The sequence below is a fragment of the Panthera pardus genome, unplaced genomic scaffold (assembly GCF_024362965.1).
Source record: "Panthera pardus isolate Hobbes unplaced genomic scaffold, ASM2436296v1 HiC_scaffold_1, whole genome shotgun sequence".
Lineage (NCBI taxonomy): Eukaryota > Metazoa > Chordata > Mammalia > Carnivora > Felidae > Panthera > Panthera pardus.
The window spans coordinates 34287580-34311948 of NW_026526654.1; the positions used below are offsets into that span (position 1 = coordinate 34287580).

Here is a 24369-nt window from a genome sequence, read left to right on the forward strand (position 1 = left end):
TGTAGAACTTGGTTTTTATAAGCTCCATCTAAGTTTGAGGAACCGGAGAAACCTTCTCTGAGAAAAGCCCTAGCCAAGCTCCACTAGCACCAGTGACCCAGAGAAGAGAAACTGCTAGCTACCTGCAGAGAAGCTTCGAACAGGGCCTTAGAGACCGGCGATTTCTCTCTCTCTCTCTCTCTCTCTCTCTCTCTCTCTCTCTCTCTCTTCCCCACTCCCCCTCTCTCTCCCTCAAAATGCAACTGGTTATTTACTTGTATGCGTTTTAAAATCGTCCGTTCAAATTCGGAAACTTTGTGAGTGTGTCTGAGTGAGTGAGTGAGTGCGTGCGTGTGTGTGTGTGTGTGTGTGTGTGTGTGTGTGTGTGGTGCGCGTGCCAGTCTGCCAGTGGTTTTTTAAGAGCACTCACGAATCATATTGGGATTTTTTCCTGCTCCCTCCCTCCTTTTCCGGTTCTCTGTGAAAGCTTTCGGGTCTGGAATCAAAGACGCAAGCAGGCATTGTATTTTCACCCTGCAGACTTAAATAACATTCAAGAAATATCATCAGAGAAACCTAACTCTCATCAACCAAATTGACTAAAATTCTATACCAAGTTTAAAAAAGAAAAAGTATGTGCCTAAATTATATCCATGCAACAAAAAATTCATACCCAAGTATATTATTTAAAAAATATATATGATACGATTATATGTTCCAAATAATCACTTTAAACATAGCCAAAAAAAAAAAAAAAGGTTTCAAAGACATCAAATAGCATAAAACATTGTACTGCAGAGACGGAAGAAATGCATTTAAAGCACCGATGAAAATGGCGTGCAGTATAATTACCTCAAATTGCTGTTCGCTTGACACCCTGACACTAATTTTATTCAAGCCATTGGGAAATAAATGTTTTAAAAGCACTCCTTTCCAAACGCTGGAGCCAGTGGGGGCTGTGAGGTCATTAAGGAAAGGAAAGGGTAAAGTTTTCAGCACGCAAAAAAGAATTAAATAATCCATTTAAAATAAGCGTCTATCTGGATTGACAGCCTTTAATGCCCACATTTTTAACGCTTGCCCTGTACGTGGATTGATTTTTTTTTTTTTCCTTCAGCATTCCCTCACCAGATGGATTTTTGCTACTGCAGATCAGCAGAGGGTGTCAGATCTTTCAGAGTGCACCAGGCTGGAACAAGCAGAGCTTCTTAGCAACTCTCTTCTACCCCCTCCCCATTCTCGCGCTCTCTCCCTCCCTCAGACAACTCGCCCCCCGCCCTCCGCCCCCTCCACGTAATTCCGAAAGAGCAGAATAAAGAGGAGAAAAAGAAAAGAAGAGCTAGTAACCGAGAGCTGGAGCCCAGAAAAAACGGCTGAAGAGGACCGAAAGGGAGGAAAGGAAAAGGATGGACAGCCACAAAACGCAGCGATTGCGGAAATTTTCCAGCGCCATTGGCTCGGCAGCGTGAGTCCTTTCGGTCGGGCGTGATTTCAGCACCGGGGGGACTGGACAGCACCTCGGGGGGACTTCTGGGCAACCTGCAACCACAGCAAGAACTCCATCAGCCGCCTCAGCTACAGAAGCCGCCGAAAACCCTGCTTTGTATCAGAGAGGCAAGGTCAGTCCGACGCACAGCCATGCACAGGCAGTGCGCCTGTACTACGCTGCAAACCCTCTGCTTGTTTCTCTAACATGCACTTGCTTCTAATTACTAGCATTGTTCCCTTCCTGATTAGTGAGGACCACTAGATCAGATTCTGTAAGGGTGTATTTTTAATTTATATGTATATATTTAACTTCTTTTGGTAATTTTTAAAGGGTTGAGGGAGAGTGGGGTTATTTTTTCTACTTTTCTTTCCTTCTCTTTCTTCTTCTTCTTCTTCTTCTTCTTCTTCTTCTTCTTCTTCTTGTTTCTTTTTGTTTCTTTTTTGCTTGCCTTGCACTACGTGCCTGGATAGTTTGTGGATATAATTATTGACTGGCGCCTGGGTTGTTGCAGTGCGGGGGGGTTAGGGAGGAAGGAATCCACCCCCACCCCCCCAAACCCTTTTCTTCTCCTTCCCTGGGTTCGGACATTGGAGCACTAAATGAACTTGAATTGTGTCTGTGGCGAGCAGGATGGTCGCTGTTACTTTGTGATGAGATCGGGGATGAATTGCTCGCTTTAAAAATGCTGCTTTGGATTCTGTTGCTGGAGACGTCTCTTTGTTTTGCCGCTGGAAACGTTACAGGGGACGTTTGTAAAGAGAAGATCTGTTCCTGCAATGAGATAGAAGGGGACCTGCACGTAGACTGTGAAAAAAAGGGCTTTACAAGTCTGCAGCGTTTCACCGCCCCGACTTCCCAGTTTTACCATCTATTTCTGCATGGTAATTCCCTCACTCGACTTTTCCCTAATGAGTTTGCTAACTTTTATAATGCGGTTAGTTTGCACATGGAAAACAATGGCTTGCATGAAATCGTTCCTGGGGCTTTTCTGGGGCTGCAGCTGGTGAAAAGGCTGCACATCAACAACAACAAGATCAAATCTTTTCGAAAGCAGACTTTTCTGGGTCTGGACGATCTGGAATACCTCCAGGCCGATTTTAATTTATTACGGGATATAGACCCGGGGGCCTTCCAGGACTTGAACAAGCTGGAGGTACTCATTTTAAATGACAATCTCATCAGCACCCTACCTGCCAACGTGTTCCAGTATGTGCCCATCACCCACCTCGACCTCCGGGGAAACAGGCTGAAAACGCTGCCCTATGAGGAGGTCTTGGAGCAAATCCCTGGCATTGCTGAGATCCTGCTAGAGGATAACCCGTGGGACTGCACCTGTGATCTCCTCTCCCTGAAAGAATGGCTGGAAAACATTCCCAAAAATGCTCTGATCGGCCGAGTTGTCTGTGAAGCCCCCACCAGACTGCAGGGGAAAGACCTCAATGAAACCACAGAACAGGACTTGTGTCCTTTGAAAAACAGAGTGGATTCCAGTCTCCCGGCGCCCCCTGCCCAAGAAGAGACCTTCGCTCCTGGACCCCTGCCAACTCCTTTCAAGACAAATGGGCAAGAGGATCATGCCACCCCAGGGTCTGCTCCAAACGGAGGTACAAAGATCCCAGGCAACTGGCAGATCAAAATAAGACCCACTGCTGCGATAGCGACCGGCGGCGCCAGAAACAAGCCCCAAACCAATGGCTTGCCTTGCCCTGGGGGCTGCAGCTGCGACCACATCCCAGGGTCGGGTTTAAAGATGAACTGCAACAACCGGAACGTGAGCAGCTTGGCTGATTTGAAGCCCAAGCTTTCCAATGTGCAGGAGCTTTTCCTTCGAGATAACAAGATACATAGCATCCGAAAATCGCACTTTGTGGATTACAAGAATCTCATTCTGTTAGACCTCGGCAACAACAACATTGCCACCGTAGAGAACAACACTTTTAAGAACCTTTTGGACCTCAGGTGGCTGTATATGGATAGCAATTACCTGGACACTCTGTCCCGGGAGAAATTCGCCGGGCTGCAAAACCTCGAGTATCTGAACGTGGAGTACAATGCAATCCAGCTCATCCTTCCTGGCACCTTCAATGCCATGCCCAAACTAAGGATCCTCATTCTCAACAACAACTTGCTGAGGTCCCTACCCGTGGACGTGTTCGCTGGGGTCTCGCTCTCTAAGCTCAGTCTGCACAACAATTATTTCATGTACCTTCCAGTGGCAGGGGTACTGGACCAGTTAACCTCCATCATCCAGATAGACCTGCACGGAAACCCTTGGGAGTGTTCCTGCACCATTGTGCCTTTTAAGCAATGGGCAGAACGCCTGGGTTCCGAAGTGCTGATGAGCGACCTCAAGTGTGAGACGCCGGTGAACTTCTTTAGGAAGGATTTCATGCTCCTCTCCAATGACGAGATCTGCCCCCAGCTGTACGCGAGGATCTCGCCCACGCTAACTTCGCACAGTAAAAACAGCACTGGGTTGGCGGAGACCGGGACGCACTCCAACTCCTATCTAGACACCAGCAGGGTGTCCATCTCGGTGTTGGTCCCGGGACTGCTGCTGGTGTTTGTCACCTCCGCCTTCACTGTAGTGGGCATGCTCGTGTTTATCCTGAGGAATAGAAAACGATCTAAGAGAAGGGACGCCAACTCCTCGGCGTCCGAAATTAATTCCCTACAGACAGTCTGTGACTCTTCCTACTGGCACAATGGGCCTTACAACGCAGATGGGGCCCACAGAGTATATGACTGTGGCTCCCACTCACTCTCAGACTAAGACCCCAACCCGGGTAGAGCAGGGGAGCTGGAAGGCTATGCGCCCCCTCCCCCCCCACCCCACCAATCCCCTACCCGGCTGGCATCCCAGGGGTCAGAGGAGCCCAGACCCAAGTCCAGCGCGTCCCAAGGCTTTATGGACATAAGTAAATAAATAACTGTGAACTCGCTCCGCTGAGAGGGTTTGACCCCTTAGCTCCCTTCTGGAAACAAAGAGCAGACTGTGGTGAGCTGGGAGAGCGCTGCCAAATCGCTCTTTGCAGCGAGCTCCTTTTGATAAAACCCAGCAGGGGCCCTGCTCGAAGAACTAGCCCTCTGCGTTGGGGCTGACCGGGATGTCTGCTGCGGTCCTATACATATATACGTGTACCCCACATCTATATAGAGAGATAGATATCTATTTTTCCCCCTGTGGATTAGCCCCGTGAGGAGGGGGGGGCGTGATGGCTCCCTGTTGGCTATGCAGGGACGGGCAGTTGCACGAAGGCATGAATGTATTGTAAATAAATAACTTTGACTTCTGACAAAAACAAAAAGTGCTGCATGGCTCGCATGGAATCCACGCGCTCCAGGGACGCTGCCCTCCTCGGCGACTGGAGACGGCGTCACGTTCACAGCACCCACCCTCTTACCTGATAAGTCCCATCGTATCAAACTTTCTATAAACAAAACACAGTATAATCAGAAAGTGCCATTTCGCCATTATTTGTGATCGGTAGGCAGTTCAGAGCGTACGTACGTTTACTGTGAAAAAAAAAAAAAATGTAAAGGTTTTATTTAAGACATTTGCATGGCTAATCATCGGTCCATTTTATGAGTTAAAAATGTATTTTGTTGAGCGGAGTTTTTAGGGGTTGTTTTGGGTTCTTTCTTTTATTTTGATGGTGATGTTTTAATTTTTTTTTTGAGGGGGAATATTTTTCTATACATATCCAATAATGCCTTTCATCTGAATGTAAAATAAGTACCCATGATTTCTATTATAGTATCAGTGTAATTATTAAAAAAAAAAGATTTTGAGGCAGTTAAGCATGACCAATTAATGTCATTCTAGTGCTTAGGCTGCGATCTTATGGTAGCAATTCTGTGCTGGTGTAAATCTTACTTATAAAGTAGGAAAAAAGAACCGAGGAAGCACGTGAAACTTACTAATTCTATTCGAGGATTTTATAATGGCATATTTTTTCAGTATTAAAGTGAAAATGTTTTCAACTCTGGGTCCTTACATTTTTCCAGCTTCATGTTTGCAACTGGTAAATTGGATTTGCGGTGGAAGGGACGGGGGAGGGGGACGGTTGGGGGTGGATCCCTTCTAGAACTACATCAAGGCTCTTTAAGCGTTTTACTTAGCTTTTCATCCTTTACGTAGCTCCCCTCCTCCTCCATCCGCACCCGGGCTTTTTCCAGCTCTCCCCAGTCTGTAAAGCAAGGTCTTCCCCAACACACCCTCCCTCCCTCCGCCCCTTTTTCCCCTTCTCCTTATGCGGCAGTGAATCCCTTTATTAATACTGGAAATCCCTCGCTGCTGCTTCTGCTGCTGCTGCACACACTGCAGATATATTAAGGATGTTAGTAGAGATTTGATTTAATTGACTCTGCCTAGATCGGTCTCATTAAACAGAGTGGAGATTTCATTGGTCAGCACTCTTCGATGAAAGACAGCCCTAATGACTGGCATTTGAGATGCTGCTGGCGTTTTGAATTCAACATCTGCTGAAAACGGTAAAACTAATTAGTGCCCACCCACCCTCCCCGCCCCAACAACTGCATACTGAAATTTGTTAAAGCACTCATCTTTATGAAAATCAATCATTATCCTAAAGAAGTGTTTCTCTCCCATCGTTCGGATTTCTAGTTGTGGCCTAGTCATTAACAAGAAAAGCATTGAACTGTTTGAATTTTATGAGCCAGTGTAACCTGGCCTCAATCATATCCCTCTGGGATTTCTAAGCAGTCTATTTTATCAGCAGTTAAGGGACAAAAAGCAAGCAAAACTACACATATTGATGGGGGTCTGCATTCCACCACATATCCACCTTGGAGAAGTGTATTAAAAGACTGCAGACCACAGATTTAAATTATATATATATATATATATATATATATATATATATATATATATATGATTATATATATATGATTGTAAATCAGCTAATGAAAACTCCCAGAGCAGTAGTAGTAAGATTTGCCTTCTAGAGCTCATATTCTAAAGAGAAGTAATTTCCCAGAACAGTGATGTTCTAGAGTATGTATTATTTATTTTAACAGTTTTTAAATAAAATCTTTATTATAAACTATGACTATACCTAAGGCCATTCATCATTTTCTCTCTTGATTCTTTTGTTTGTGGACTGCATTTCATAGTGATGAAATTGTAACCTACTATCCTCTGACAAATATTATGGGCTGTTTATTTATTTATTTTTTCTTATGAAGGACTGAATTCTTTTTTTGGAGAGTACAACTGGGTTCCCTGTAAGCAATCAATAGATTTATTTGTAATGGAAAAGTTGGAGAGGAGGGGAAGAGTCGTATACTCAGCAATATCATGACCTTAAATGTAGATATTCTACATCTCTGGTGGGAAGTGATATTAAAAGATATCTAGTGAAGCATGATAGTAATGTTTAAAACTAATACATGATTAGTCTAAGTCAGGAATCTAGAACTTCTCCTAGAAGGTCTTCACTGGGGCAAGAACTTTTGTTCATACTAATTAAAAATAAATTATGATATAGAGCAAGTTTAAAGAGTAAACTTAGTTTTTAAATACTGCTTTAACATCTTTGAGTGAGCCAGCCATGTGCTAAATAGTTTACATAATTATTTAATTTAACCCTCACAAATACATTTGACAAATATTGTGATAATGTCTCACAATATTGCTATTTCCATTATACTGATGAGAAAATTGAGGAGAGTAAGCGATAACTCAGATCATAACTGGTAGATACTGAAGTGGTATTTAAACTCAATTTTCTTTGCCCTACCAAACCTCATTGTTTGAATGGAATGGTCATATATATTTAGCAGGATAAACTCTTAAAGAAGAGTATCCTTAAAAAAATACACAGAGCTGTAGAAATACTTTATAACAAGTCAAAAACCCAAGTTGTATCTTCTTAACTGAGTATGTATAGGTAGCTCTTTATATTTCCAATATGCCTTGCAGCAAAAGAAAATTGCCCTACATTTAGAGGAGATAACTTTAGTGTGTTGTCCAAGATTGTATAAAAAGGCAACATAAAAGAAAAAAGATGAATTGCTATATGCATTTATCAATTATACAAATTAAAATCATTAAATTTTCTATTTATTGGTTCTAAAAATATTAGAATTATCAAATATTTTAATAAACACTAATATATGTTAAAAATCCATGTAGAAAAGGTATTCAATGATTTAATGTAAAAGAACATTCATTATTTAGAGAATTTTTTATTTTGATAAAGTATCTCTATTGCAATTATATATATAAGCTAATATATAACCATATATGTTAGTTTTGGTTTAAGGTAATATATATTATGTATTAGTTTAGTTTTCAGGATACATAATACATATGGTCTTAGCACATAACTTTCATTTACAAGTGCCTACCTTATTGTTGTTGCCTTTATATAAAATGTTCATATAATTAGCTGCCATGTGCATTAGTTTAGATATCTTGTTTCCAATTAAATCATATTTAATTCATCAAAGTAAGAGATTTTAGTTATGCCAGATGGAAAAGGAGGAAAAAAGGAGGTATGTTGTTTAGTTCCATTGCTTTAAAGAAAGTAGTAGCTTCTGTGGTTGCTGCTGTAACTAAGAATATCCTAGAATTTAAGTTGTTGCCATAGAAATTTATTGTTTAACCATTTTTACATGTTTACTCAGAGGAAGCTGGAATAGCTGATCTAACATTAACATAACAGGATTCTCTTTCTTAATAGTTTTTATGTCAGATGTAATTAGAATTATCAAGCATTTTAATGTGTTAAAAATTATATTGGTAATTCCAAGGACAGTTTGTTAATTTAGCTTTTTCCAGGTTGCTAATAAGTGTTATTTGGTATGTACAGAGAGATGGATAAATTTGCAAGGGTGAACACAGGAAGTGTGTGTTTTTAATGTGTTGGTAGAATATTAAGTAGAGTGGTTTCTAATTCAGCTCTTTTGCTCGCTAATTTATAAATACCATTTTTTAAATTTTTTTAACGTTTATTTATTTTTGAGACAGAGAGAGACAGAGCATTAACGGGGGAGGGTCAGAGAGAGGGAGACACAGAATCTGAAACAGGCTCCGGGCTCTGAGCTGTCAGCACAGAGCCCGACGCAGGGCTTGAACGCAGGGACCGCTAGATCATGACCTGAGCCGAAGTCCGCCTCTTAACCGACTGAGCCACCCAGGCGCCCCAATACTATTTTTTTAATATATAAGCTTATTTGAAGAAAAATGGAAATATAAACTGTGATTAAGATTTCATTTTAGTAGGTATTATTCAAATGCAACATATTATTTAATTTATAAAAGATAAACTCTCTATGGTATCAGTAGATATAAGAAATGTATACTCAAGATTTTTAATGTATAGGATTTGCTTCAGTTTGGCCCTGAACCATAAAAATAAGAAGAAGACTAAAAATAAATTTTTCATGTAATCCCCTGACATTTTCTTCTTCATAAAAATTTACCAAAAATATTATTATTGTTGTTATAAAAAGTAATACACAGGACATTCAGGACTTCCTTCTTGGTATCAAAACCTAAAGATATAGCACTAAATGGTTCCATGAAAACACATGTTAAAAACAGCAATCCTGAAATCTGAACCAGTATTGACTCTGCTGTAACCCAAAATTGCTGTCAAAAAAATTGAATCATTAAGAAAAAAAAAAAACAGATTAAGTATTTAGAACTAAAATTTTATAATGAAATGAACCACTGAAGAAATCATCTTTGATTATTGAAGCCCAATATAACTCTTTGGCCTCAATTGACCAGCAATTACAGTATATGGCTTAGACCTCAATTATCTAATTAATTACTCTTTCCCATCCATTTATTTGTTAAATATATGCTATATCACATACTTGAAATATAATTATATTTCCAACTTGAACTTTGCCTGAGGTTTGCAAGAAAAGAATTATCTAATAGTTTAAAGAATTTTGAATGAGTAAGAACCTAAATATTCAATTGGCAACATTAATTGGGCAATTGCTACATGAAAAATACTGGGAAAACTCTTTTGGGAAAAGAGAAAAAGGCACTTCTCACCTCAAGGAGTTTACAACCTACAAAGCTGAACTATATCCATCCTTGTAATTGTAGAATGGTACACCATTGGCAATTCTTAGAATACTACTAGAAAATTTTGTGTTTCTTTCTTTGAAGTGGTTTAGGTTTTTAGCCATTTGGAAAAGTGCAACGGTCACATCAGCTTTATCAGTTGTTATGCAAATAGTTGAAAATCTTAAAATGATATTTTTAAATGAAAGCAGTACTTTAATTATCTGCTAGTTTATTTCTTTTTCTGTAAAATGGGAATAATGTCTGCAATTTTGTAACTTCAGTTACGAGTTTTTTATCTAATCATTCTAAAAAGAAACAAAGCGATTTTACCATAAGTGAATGATCATTTTTTAATTTTAATTGTTTGAGAAATCAAATAAGTTTAGGAAATTTAATAAGGTATTTTATGATATCATAAGAATTTCAGAATAGTTGTCCTTGGTTCTTAGCTTTGATTTGTGTTGTTTATATACATAAAATAGATTAGTCACTTTAATAAAATATTAATATTCTTTTATAATTGTGCTGTAAAGCTAATAATCCCATAGCTATGTGTTGTTTACTGAAAGCTAATATTCAGTTACTTAGTAGTATAGTCCAAAGGTTTAACATGCAGGAAGCAGTAAGCAAAATCATACATTTACTTGCTTCTATGCCTTATTCCCTTTGCTTCTAATTCCATTTCATTTCTTGGCAGAAGAATACAGGAAGGAAACATGTTTAGCTGCAGCATATCGATAGAAAAAGTCAATATATAGTGAAAAATGAGAAGTGCCTCAAATATAGATGATAAATGGCTAATCCATACTGCTATCAGAGAAGCAGTCTGTGCCTCCCAGGAAAGGGAGATGAGTGTAAAGGGCCACTGTTACCATAAACAATAATAGCTCTTACCAGACTCTGTGATATTTATTGTATACTTTCCTCTTTTAAATCAAGATCTTTTTAACGTTTTTGAACTGTACATGATATGAGAAAGTAATGCTCATTATTATAATAGCAATATGATTTGAATATTAATATATATATTATATATATAATATATATATACACACAAAGAACTTTGTACCACTGCCATAAAATAATAAGATTGCAAAATAGTGAATGAATTTAAAACAATGGCATTGCCTATACACTATAGTAGAATCCACATGTTTTAGTTCAGGCATTTTTATTTATTAAAATAATTATTTTTATAGTTACAAGTAATCCTACGTGACTAAATTATTATATCTAAAATATTTTGTTGTATAATATATGAAATGGTATCATATAATAATCATTTGCTAATTTCTGTTCAGTTACATAATTTCTATAGCTAATCTGATTCAGTTCCGAGTCCAGTTAACTTTATCTAATTGGATATATTTAGCACCAGTTTGTGTTTTGGTAGCTTATACAGAAAATGGTTAAGTACCATTTGTCATCACAGAATTGTAAATTAATGTTAGTGAACTTTTCAGGGTTCCTAAATAATGAATCTAAATTAGTTTACTTCATTATCAGATAAATCTAAAGAAATGAAATTACACAGCAAAGGGTTTAATGCTGTTAATACCTCTGTTTCCTGAATGAGTAAATGTTTTCTGGTGTCGTAATATATGCTTTAATGAGAGTTTATTATTATTATTATTGGAGTCAGAAAATGTTATATTTTGTTATTTTTCAGCAAAACTTTGGTTTTATGACATTTGTATTTTTTACTAAAATGGTCATTTCTTTAACAATCGAATTTCATGTCACAGATGGTATTTGGTATAATTAGACATTAAGACATAACAAGCAGGGTGTTCCAGGAGGGTATTACATCTTATGGTGTAATGTTATGAGGAATAAGACTTGGAGCCAAGAAACTAACAGCTGGAAGCAGCAATATTCCCCAAGAAATGAATTACATGGAATGTCATGTTACTATTACAACTTAAAATTTATAACATCAAATTAAGAGGAAAGTCAGATCAGAGCCCTTTTGAACATTATTTGCATAAGTGTGACATCACTTTTGGCTAGCCCAAAACTATTTATACCACAAGTTTTTTTATTAACATAGAACATGTTTTCCAGCATTTTTACATGGATAGCTAATATGGTGCCTGTTAGATTTCCATCTCTGAAAGCCCAATTTACATACTTGATGAGTAATCAAATGAACAAATTGGAAACAGTTATTTTCTTGTATAAAGTCAGGGGTTTTTTGTTCATAATATCTTAAGCTAGTATGACATATATAAAGAAGAGTAATTTCAGTCTTTATTTTGCTGGTTTTTAAACCATGACTGAGAAATATTTTGACCACGGCCTTTATAATAGTGTATTCGTCAAGACTAACACAATTGTTTAAGGAGGCAACATTGCATTGGTGTTGGGGAGATACATCTTAATCATGACAAATTCAGAAAACAAAAGCAAAAACAAAAAAGGAAAAACAACTATGGATGATGGAAATTTTACTTTGATTGATTCAACATGTATTTCATGTATTCATCTGATTACCAGCTATATGACAGGTACTTACACAGAGGATCTAAATCTAAAGGAAACAGACTAGATTTCTGCTCACTTGAATTTACATTCTATAGGGTATTACAGAAAACAAAACAAAAAAAGCAGTTAAGATAAATTTGAATAATGAAGAGTCATGAATGAAATGAAATAGGGAAGGGGCTGATGATCTCTTTTCTTTAGGATGATCATGAAAGTTCTATCTGAGATAATGCATGAACTGAGTGAAAATGGTAACAGACAATCATTTGAAGATTTGGAGCTGAGAGATCCTGGCAAATAAAACATCAAGTACAAAACATCCTGATTTTAAAATGTGCATGGAATGTTTGAGGACTAGAAAGAAGACTAGAATGGCTGGTATCTGACCACAGACAGAGCTGAAACTGGAGAGACAGAAAATGGATAATGCCTTATAAGCCATAGCAAAGTATTTGGATTTTAAGTATAACAGAGAGTTTTAAGCAGCCAAGTGTTATGATTCAAGCGGTATATTTAAATATCCATTTTGACTTGTTTAGTGAGAATGAATTATACGAAGGCAAGGAGCTGCTGTTGGAGTTTGGGATAAACATGATGATATCTTGTACAATAGAGGCAGGAGGGGAGATGGACAGAAGTGGACAGCTGGGGGGTATCTTTTGGTGTCAACAGAACTCCATATTGGAGCAGACATTAGTGAAGGTAGAAAAAATACTTGTACGTGTGTGTGTGTGTGTGTGTGTGTGTGTGTGTGTGTGCATGTGTGAGTGTGTGTGTGTTTTCTTTTTCAAACGATTTGATGGTGGTATCTTTTATTGAGAAGGGAAATCTAGAGGAAGCAAGTATTAGGTGTCAGAGCTGGATTTGGAACATGGTAACTTTGAGATGCCTATTTACATAGTCCAGGTACGTTGTTGGATATGGGACTGTGGCGTTCTGGAGTAGTTTAGGGAGAAAATACAGAGTTGGAATTCATCATTAGTCTTTTATTGACTCCATTTTATAGAATTAAAACCTAAGCCCATGGTTGTGTTTAACCAGAATATATAATCTATATTCAGGGAAGATTTACTCAAAATTGAGTATAAAGTTGATTTTAGAGACAACTGATGTGGGAAAGTTATGAAACGTTATATCTTTAATATTTGTACATTTTCCCTCAAACCAGAAGACAATACATAAAACCTAGCAAAATATTCACTTATGAAAATCAATTGAAAACAGGAGAAAAATAGTCTGGAAAAGAATACAAACAACTTGTGACCTAATTGTACAATGTAAATTTTAAATTGAAATGCTTAAGGTCTTTGCTTTAATAAGCATATTTCTGAATAAGAAAGTAGCAACTAATCATACCCATTATCAGTTACAAAAGGATTTTTTTTTCTTCCTCCAAGAGAAAATATTTCTGGCAAAGGAAGATTAGCTTTCATAATCAATAATAAGACAAAAATGAAGATTGGGCTATTCTTACTTGGTAGTCAAAGGTTGGACTCCGTTTAGGAAGGTTTCCTTTTTACCCTTACTTTTGGGCAACTCGATGATCAGATTATCTCTGAAAACCTCCCACAACACATTTGGCATTTAGTCCAACCCTTGAAGAGACAGCACAATAAAATATATTTCATGTTTTCCTCATAGAACAATTTGTCCACATGTACATTCAGCTCACCATCAGTAACTGTCTCTAATTCTTAACCCTCTAAGTGTAATTGAACTTAATTTTCTAAGTAAATTGTGATAACCTTTCATTTAATGTAGTCCTGCTGTAATTCAAATATTCATTTTAGACATTGTACAAGGATAGTTTCCCCTCATCAGAAGGCTTTTAGTAGCTTCAGTTCTTTCTGTGTAGGTGTGATGCCATGTCGTAAATACTCAGTTTATTTTCAAAAGGAAAGTTAAAAGCTGACTGAGAGCTCTGCTTAGATTCTCGTAACATGCCCTTACGGTGCTACAGAGTTCAAAGTCTTTGGGATCATTTATGGGGTCAACAACAATGTACCTACAATCAGAAGCTCTGGATTCTGGATTAAGTCATTCTCTAACTAGCTCTGTGATCTTAGGCAAGACTCTTAATTCATCCCTGAAATGAGACTGCTGGACTGGAATAAAGAAATCAAAAAAACTTTTTCTGTAATGGTCCTAATAATAAGTATTTTAGGCTTTGTGGACTGGATGCAAATCTAGGACATTATAGACATATTATATATTAAATATCTGTGTGTATTACATATTATATATATGTGTGTGTATATATATATTAAAAGAAGAGAGGAAACAAATTTCCAAAAGTATGTGTTGACAAAATTTAAAACTTTCTTCACACATGGAAATTTGAATTTTATATAATTTTTATATGTTATAAATACCATTTTTTTCAACTACTTAAGAATGTAAAAACATCACATGTGGCATAAAAACAGAAAGCAGAACTGATCTGGCCTATGGAAGGTAGTTTTTGAATTCCTGAACCAGATTAGCTCTAAATTCCTCTAATAAAGCTCAAATAAAGTTTTTATTATATAGTCATTATAATATTTCCAATTGTTTTGCTCTATGAAAATTGTGTAAGATTTTCAAAATTATACAGGGCATTTGTCTAACTTTTTTTTTTCCATTCAGTGTTTTATGTTTTAAATTATGTCAGGGAATGTCATCAATTTATAATTATAAATGTGTATAAAATAGGCCAGGGATAGGGGCACTTGGGTGGCTCAGTTGGTTAAGCGTCCGACTTCAACTCAGGTCATGTTTTCGCCATTCATGGTTTGAGCCCTGCGTTGGGCTCTGTGCTGACAGCTTGGAGCCTGCTTCCAATTCTGTGTCTCCTTTTCTCTCTGACCCTCCCCCGCTCATATTCTTACTTTCTCTCTCAAAAATAAATACACATTTAAAAAATTAAAAAAAAAAAAAAAACAGTAGGCCAGGGATAAAATAATGTCTGAAGAGGACTGACAATAAACTAATCGTGTTTGATCAAGAATTATTAGAGTGGTTAAGAGTCCCATCTCTAGAATTAGACTGTATCAATTCTAATCCTAGCTCTGGCTAGCTGTGTGAACTTGACCAAGTTATTAACCTTATGGCTCCTCGATTTTCTCACTTGTAAAATGTAAATGACAATGTTAGTGCCTACTTCATAGCAGTGCCGTGAATATTAAATGTGTTAATACAGTTAAAGTGCTTAAAAGAAGTTTCGATACATTAGGATCTTTCAGAAAGCATTAGCTATTAATCGTGATTCTCTATTGCATAAATATTTTTACATAATCCTCAAAACAATTACAACTAGTAGGTCAGTTTTTAAAATCACTATTTTTCAAATAGAGAATCTGAGGATTAGAAAGCAACTTGCCTGGGAGAATACTGCTCAGTGCAGAGCCAAAATGCAAAGCCAGATCAGAGGGACTTTAAAACAAATGCATTTTAACTGCACAACTGGGTATTTGATGAGAAATTATCAGTGTCTATCCAATCCAATCTCCTGTTGCATTTTTCTGACATACATGTTGTTGTTTTTCCTGGGATTACAGGCTTATAATGATATTTTATTGTATCTCTCCATTCCACACCCACCTCAAAGTACACACACACACACACACACACACACACACACACACACATATATAATTAATTTGACACAATTAAATTTACCCCCTCTTCCCAACTTGCTCAATTACTGGACAGTAACTGACATTCTAAAATTTTATTTGTCTTACATTTGGCCTTCAATTCCTAAGCTTCGTTTAAGTTTCTACATAGTAGCTGATTTTAGCCAATACGCAGAAGGAAAAGAAAAAAAACAAAACAAAAACAAGCTAAATGGCACGTGGATATGACAAAATTGATTAATATGACAACTCTCTGCAAGAGGTAGGATATTTAAAAATATTTAATAGCAGCATGGTAACAAATAAATGCATTTCTAATACTAGCATTTCAACAAGGATGTTTGGCAGGATGAATGTGTCATGGTGCTTCTAAATACATACAAATAAGATACGCTGTGGAACCAGGTAACATGTTTTATGCATTTTATTTTATTTTATCATTATTATTATTCTTTTAAGTAATCTCTACAGTCAGTGTGGGGCTTGAACTCACAACCTTGAAATCAAGACTTGCATGCTTCACTGACTGAGCCAGCCAGGCACCCCATTTTATTATTTTTTTAATTGAGGTATAGTTGACATACATTGGTTTGAGGTGTACAACATACTGATTTAACAAGTTTATATGTTACGCTATGCTCACCATAAGTGTAGCTCACTTTAAAAAGTATTTAAATAAAAAAATCCGATTGCTTCTCCATCATATCAGAAAATGAAAATGGTCAAATTTGCCTTTTTGGGGCTCCCAAGGTGTCCAATAGAACTGGAAAGGGAATTTAGACTAGTGTTTGTATAAGGAAAATTCTCCACCAAAGTCAGTTACAGAATTGGAGTAACTATTATATTTGTGTTTGAAGACTCTGTATTAGTTATATACCAGGGACCACAGATCTTTTTGCTTGGAATAACAGCTGTCTGTGAATGAATCTTTAATATAATATTGTTGCTACTATGAGAGTACTAATAATCCATGCCATCATTTTGAAAGGCAATTCATTCCACCTTCCAATGCCAAAAATGAAGCAGGCTAAAATGTCAGAATACATTTGCTTAGGATAGGAAACATGTTTTCCTCCCATGAATTACTTCCAATAGGATCTGTGTTGACTCTGTTATTTATGGAACTGTGTTCCATGATCCTAAAGGTCCAGGAGATATTAAAAAAAAAAAACACACACACTGTGGCCTCTAAAAATGATTTCTTGACTTTAAAATTTAGAGAAATACCGCACTATATATATAACTTAAGTAATCATCTTTACTATAGGACTTAACTGATTTCAAGAAATACTCTGAATCTCTGTAAGAAATGTATGTATATAATATTTCTCACACTTATTGACCTCAGAAGTCACTACCCTTCTGTCACCTACCATCCTTTGTTTATTCGTTTGTTTTTTTCAGAACACTATTTAGAGACTTAAGGGACACAAGAGATAACTGCCTATGTACCTAATTTAGGAGAGGTAACAAAACAAAACAAAACAAGCTGAGATCTTTAAAAAACCTGAATTTTAGTGGTCTATAATAATAGGCTTAGAGCCAGTTACTTCTGACAGAAAACTAACAATCCAGAGAAATAATAATAATAATAAAACAAAAAAGGAGCCATTACTTTCACTTCCTATGGCTTTCAGACATTTCTGAATCCAAATTGTGTGCCATTTACCATGAAGAGCTTGGACTTTCTTCAACTGTGCCATCTGTTGAAGCACAGGATAGATCACTACTTCATGACCTAGTCATTCAAAATAGATTGTGTCTCAATAAATACAGAATACTCCACTGAACAATTTTTCTTTATTAATCTGGTTTTGGAAGATTCTTCCATTTAGCCATGTTTTATTGGAATAAAATTAATTGATCACAATAGAGCTTATTTTACAACAGTGTACAATTCCAAGTTATCCCAATCCCTCTTGTCTTCAATGGATTATCTTTTTCCTGCATAGACTTAGTCAGCCTTACAAGTAAAATATAACTAATAATAAACTGACAGTCTATGGTGATTAGTGTGCAATCCCTTAACTCTGTAACTGGAGGGCTTCTTTACCCAACTTTATAAGCAAGTTTATTTCCTCTAATTTGGTGTGTTAAAATGCTGATTGATTTTCCATCTGAACTTATCAGTTATGACCATACTTAATGAAACAAAAGGTCAATTTGTTCTAATTTGCTACTGTTTTGTTAAATCAGTAAGCAAATTCTACTTGTTGAAGAATTCACCTTTCCCCTTCTTTTAAAATAATTTATGCCTATGTTCACAGTGATAAATAGATATTATTATACATTAGCAAATCTATATCCTTTAAATTCCATTAACATTGTAAGTTCTTGAGCAAGGCTTCTGCCTTATGTATCTTGTATCCTCCTTACTTATTTGGCGAATAATAGATAATTAATATCAGATGACTGAATGAACACTTCTAAAAATACATATCTTTATGCTTTAAATATGGTTATAGAATAGCAAGGCGAAATCATTTTCAGCATATTTTCAGAACCCACACTCTTCCTAAAACAAATGTTTTCCAAACCACAAAGCACAATACTTGTAAATAAATTGTTCATTCCTAAGTTTGTTATGGAGATAAAAGTGGCTATCTTTCAAAGAGGGCATAGAGCTTTATCTTTTTGTTAAGTTAATCATGATATATTTGATAGGTAGAGCTAGTAATAGACTTATATAAAATTAGATTTACACAAAAGGTAAAAAAGTCACAGGCTATAAGTTAGCAAAAAGAAATGTGGCTACAATTGTGGTGAGTTTTTAAAAAACTCACCAGAGTCTTGCAGGAAAAATTTTCTCCTACCATGCACACAATACCCGCTATGGTATAAACATAAGGACAATAGTAGACCACAGCTTCTGGGACACTGACTCATGAAGGTTTGAATGGGATAGAGCAACACTGAATATAGGTCTATATTGAAAATATAGAAATACTGTCTTTTTTTTTTAAATTTACTTGTCCAGTAGAATGGTGAGAAGGAAAATGGTGCATTTACATAGTTTATTGAATAAGTAAAGCAAAGCTTTATTATTGATTTATTAAAATTACTTGTTTATATTGACTGGCATAAATGTTTTATGTATGTGAGATTTACCAAATGCATGTCACACAGCACTGAAATAAGTGTCAACTACATTTGCAAATAAGACTTGAGTTTTCTAGATGATTTTGAAATTTAAGCTTTCATTAAAAATATGTACTGAGAATTGTCAGTTTCTATTAAACTCAATCATATCGTGTCCCAAATTGCTTTTGGCCAAAGAGGATTAGTTACTCAACATTGATTTTCATTTCTTGTTACTATTTTATAATTCTTGTAATCTCTTTTGTATTTTAAAAATTGTCTTATTCATAGGCAATTATTAATTATCATCTTTAAGAAATTCCAAAGTATATTGTTAAAAAGAAAGCTTTCAATTCTTAGAACACTTTAAGGACATTTACTGTTTTGTAAACGAATTTGAAATTGATTTCCTATTTGGGGATATTAAACAAACTCATATGTCTCTAAATGTTACAGCAGAAACAACCATATTATAAACTATTTTTTTCTGTATTATAAATTTTATTTAAAAATACTAAAATCTTAAATTCCTATGGACTCTACAGGGAATCTTGCTTTCTTTGTTTTTATTAGTGGTTTTAAAACATTTTGGTGGATTCACATCAGCAACTAAAATTAAGATTGGATGTATTTAATCACTGGACAGAAAATTTTTCTCTTTTGACAAAAAATACGCCCTGTGACTCAGAATTTTCTTAACAATGTCTTAAAAGCAGATATTTACTAGTAATGTTTACTTTGGTTTTTTTTTGCTAAATTATTTAATCCATATTTAGGGACATCAAAAATTTTGTTCATTTACTGAAAGAGAGCTCCTACTTAATCTATGAATGTTTGGGAGGAAAATTTTAAAAAACTCAAATTTAAGGGGAAAATACATGCACTATTTGCTGATTACTCCTCTGGACAAGAGGTGGAAAAACTCTCCAAAGTGTGCTGTAGGCATCAAAGGAGTTGATAGGAACCAAATAATGGACTTCTGCTGCCTTTAGTGTTAAAAACACAGCTTGCATCTTTCTACTTCTGTGATGTATTATGGTTGACACAACTTTGAGATAAAATTAAATGTGATTTTGACCCTAGCTGTGTAGCATGAATGCTGCTAACAGAGATAATTTCTCCCTTTCCATATATATGTTCAAGGGTAGGACAAAAAAATGCCAGGAGTGCCTAGTCATTTTGGCCTTCTAAACTAAGGGAGACTTGAGACCTTTATCCTTACTGATCACAAAGAGAAGAAGTGAATCTCAGTTAAATGTAAGAAGACATTTTGTAAATTGAGCTGTTTGATTCTATGGGACTATAGATGATTACGAATCACATTATTTCAGCAGCCTGGTATTATGGCATAAGTATTTTACCATTAGAGTTTTTCTGTATAATGAAAGTGCAACTCATTTGCAAATGTTATTTGTTCTATTGATTTTGTTTACTCAGTAAAATGTATGTTTGAGCTGTGTTTCACTTATATTAAGGATGATTTAGTTTTGTATTATATTTTTGAGTTATGAAATTGCTCAAAGAATATTTCCTATGCATTTTCATGTTTATCTATTATTTAAAGTTAACCTAAGGCCTAGAAGACTCAGAATATGTCTCTGCATATTCTATCATATTAAGAATAATAGTACAATTAATTACAATTCTTCTTTTAAGCCAACCCTAAAATCTTGAAATGTGTGTGAACAGGTAAACAAGTTCTAATTTATCTATCTTCTAGCTCATACTGAAAACCAGCTTAGAGAAAAAGTTATTGTTTGAGAAGACAGTGCCAAATTGAAGATACTTATTGCGGTACTCTAAAAATGTGCCCAGGGTTAAAATATATCACCCTGAGACATTAGTCAGGAAACCTGCACAGTTAATAGGGACCCTCAGTTTGACTAATTGTTGGCATTAAGAAGGAAATTTCAAGGTCTATTAAGAAGGAAAATGAAAACCCAAGTGCATGTGTGGTTTAGAGTGTTTAGTGGAGTCTGGCAAGGACATAGACAAAAAGTAATGAACAAAAATAATAGAAAATGTTACAAAGAGGCCTTGTGAAAGTCAAGTACTATAAGAGGGATAAGGAGTAGCCAGGGATGATCCTGAGGGCAGTTTGATCTATGGTTGAAGGATGATTATTCTCCAGATTGGTAGTATATACCATAGCTGTAGGTATGTGTCTTTTAACTCAAGCTGATTATTTAGGAACAAATATTAATGTTTGGTAGATTTTTAAAAATCAGCTACATATCAAGAACAGGAAAAACTGAGTATCAGGGTGCCTGGGTGGCTCAGCCAGTTAAGCGTCCAACTCTTGATTTTGGCTCAGGTCATGATCTCACAGTTCCTGAGATTGAGTCCCCAGTCGGGCTTTATGTGGACAGCATGGAGCTCACTTGGGATTCTGTCTCCTTGTTCTCTGCCCCACCTCACTTGTGCTCTCTCTCTCTCAGAATAAGTAAGTAAATCTTCAAAAAAAAAAAAAAAAAAAAGAAAAAAAGAAAAAGAAAAGAAAAAAAAACTGAGTATCTTCCATCTGAACAGAAAAAGTATTTATTAATAGATATCAATTTATTTTAAAATTTTATTTCATTAAAGACATTTCCGTGGTAAATAGTTTTATGTCCTTATTTAGATTTAATTTAAAAATGTTTCTATACTACTCCAAAACACTTGGGTTGTAAGTGGAGACAAATGATTTTCTATGTGATTTTAGTGAATTAGACCAATAAGAAAAATGTCCAGGGTGATGAGGCATCTGAAATTAGGGATGTTAAAATTGTCACTTCCCTTTTTCTTAGTTAACTTAAATCTCTGTTAAGTCAGAAAATGTTCTAAGCTGAAAAATATAGTAGTATTACTTTGGGTAATCCAAACCAAAATGAAACATGCATATTATTTTGAAATAGTGTATATCATCAGTCACTAGAATTATTGAGTGGCCAGTACATATGGAGTGCTGTATTGACATTCGCAGATATTCATAGATGTTTAGCTCCAATTATAAGCAAGTATTATTACTACCTTTGAGTAAACACGTTTGTACTAGTGATTTAGATGCGCTTTGTGTACAGGAGTTAGAAACATAGATAAAGCACTAAACGCTCACATTTTTGTTCAGTACAAATGACGCTAATCAACTTCTGACTGATAGCTTGTTGGACTGAGCCAAGGAGCAGAGATGATGCGTTTATGTACCTTAGCTGTGTTTTATTAAATTGACCTCATGACCTGCCAGGATTCCTGCTTCTCCCGAGTGCTGAAAGACACTTGTGTTCACAAGCATTTATTGAGTAAAAAGCAATGAGCTAGGTGTTAGGTACAACATGATAAATAAAACAGTCCAATTTCTCAAGGAACTCACATTCCAAAGACTTTTTTTGTCAAAATGAAGTTGCATTGCCTGTGTGAAAAGTATCAGAGGTGCTTGTTTCAAGGGCAGATTCCTGGACAGAGTCTTAAGTTTTCTGCTTCACCACCTTGAGTTCTGGTAACCTGCATTTAAAAAATAATGCCCTTTATATTGCTTAAGCCTTTTTATTTAGAATACTTTTGAGTATTAGATTCTTTAGCAGAAACTTATTTTCAAAGTAATGTAGTAATAGATATGCTCAGGGAATTGCAAGCTTAGAGAAGGGACATGTAACCCAATCTAGAGGAGCAGGAAGGCATTCTTTGGACGGAGCATCTAAGGTTGGCTATCACAGGAGGCCCCTATTTCTCATGTGTGGTTTGGTGGGGAGCATTCCAGGGCCTTTCTAGCAGCAGATAATCTCCATATCAAGGAAGAGATGATTAGTAAGAGACTGGTATAGATGGAGAAATGCAAGGAATTTGTTTAGGGGGAGAATAAGGGACATAAAAAAGGAGGATTAAGAAGATGATTAGGCACCAAATCATCACAGACCCTGAATGTTATGTTAAGGATATTGGATCGTATCTTGTATTTTACTGGTTTTGATATTCAAATGCAAATAAAATTGATTATTAAAGAAACAAGTCCAGAGAGGGAAGCAATGCAGAATTTTTAACACGAAAGCTGTTCTTCTCCAGCTAGTCGTTGCCATGGGGAAATGTGGCATAGAATTGCCAGATTGTCCAGTCTTTCAAAAATAGCCAAAAATCTGGTGTATTCATTAGAATTAGGTTCAGCTGCAAATAACAGGATATCTTAAAATAAGTGTTTCAGCAACAATGAAATTATTTATTGCTCACAAATTAGTCTGGAAAAATGCAGTGCTAGGCTAGAATGTCAGTTCTGTTCTACCAAAACTATATGGAGCCAGATGATGTCTACCTCACTCCTCCATTATCCCTGGGTTCTGACTCTTGTTGTTATGATTCATTGTGTCCAGGCAGCAGAAGAAATGAACAAGGTGATGGAGGAGGACAGTGTTCTCATTTAAATAAGTTCACTGGAGATGGCCATAGAGCTTTATTCTATGTCTACATGCCTTAGGTGTAAGGAAGACTGTGAAATGGATTTTTTAAAATTCTGAGTAGCCATTGCTCATTAAACATTTTATTATTATGGAAAAAAAAAACGCAGAATGAATATTAGGGGACCAGAAGCATTTTGCACTACATTCAATTACACATGAAATATTAAGTATCTATCTATCTATCTATCTATCTATCCATCATCTATCTGTCACTATGTATGATCAATACTAGTAATATTGGGAAAAATGTTTGAGCTATACATAGTCTTCAAGCTATAAGTTTGTTAATGACAGTCTTTGTTTTATGGGAATCTTTGGATATTCTGGAGGAGCAGATTTAGCTGTTCAATATACAGAGAAGGTTTGTGTCATAATCTATTTAAGTGGTCAAATTATCTGAACTTGGTGACTATATTTTTGGATAAAAGGGAGAGGGAGAATTAAGGAATTACTTCCAGGGTTTCAGTTTGTTTTATTTGACAGATTAAGGTGCAACTACTAATTGGAACAAAAAAAAATCCCAAAGGATGATTGGTTTGCAGGGGAAGAGAAATCCATTTTTGCCCAACCCTGCATTGGCATATTGCACACATTTTGATATCAAGACTGAAGGTAGAGGAAAGGTTTGAGTCATAGATTCAGGACTTACAGGATATGCCAAATGAAACTATCATCATAGAAGAAATCATCAAGATAACACAGAAGTGGGTATAGTTTTAAAATAGCAGTGTTAAGGGAACAGAATAATGGCAAAATGATTATTCAAGAGTTGATCAAAGAGATGTAAAACCAAACTCATCATGAAAGTAAATAAGTGAGAATTGGTAGAAGTTTGAATGTTAGCTCAGCAGATGTGTTGTAGGTAGATGTCCACTGCGTTTGTTGATTGACAGTATGCTAATTAGTGAAAGGTGCTCTCCCTCCTTAAAAGGAGGTGTTTTGGGAAGGAAGATAAATGCCAGTGTGTGGGTAAGTGAATGGTAGGTGTGGAAGTGGATATAAATAACTACTGTAAATACAAATCTTTGTAAAAATTGCTAAGAAGGTATTATACACAGGATGAGGGTAAAATAAGATCAAGGGAAAACCATTTGTTTATTTAGAATGGAATAAATATAAGTATATTTATTGGATTAGAAAAAGAGAGAGTATGGAGAAAGACTTTGAAGGTGTCTAAGTTGGATGTGATGACCACTTGACCAGAGTGTGAGGAAGAAATGACCTCAAGTGTAGCAGCATGGATTACAA

The 24369-nt window shown here is 36.0% G+C and overlaps 1 protein-coding gene across 2 annotated transcripts in view; it reads left to right on the top strand.

The window, feature by feature from the left end:
* The first annotated feature begins 956 nt into the window (after nt 1-956).
* Nucleotides 957-24369, top strand: part of SLITRK1 (SLIT and NTRK like family member 1) — a 193945-nt gene continuing 170532 nt past the window's right edge. Inside the window, exons 1-2 of one of the 2 annotated variants that reach the window (XM_019444099.2) lie at nt 1023-1598; nt 2098-5452. In XM_019444099.2, coding sequence (XP_019299644.2) covers nt 2151-4241 — 2091 coding nt within the window. In that variant the 5' untranslated portion in view covers nt 1023-1598; nt 2098-2150 and the 3' untranslated portion in view covers nt 4242-5452. Of the gene's footprint in view, nt 1599-2097; nt 5453-24369 lie in introns of those variants that run through there. The other variant, XR_002078633.2, reaches the window with a different exon arrangement.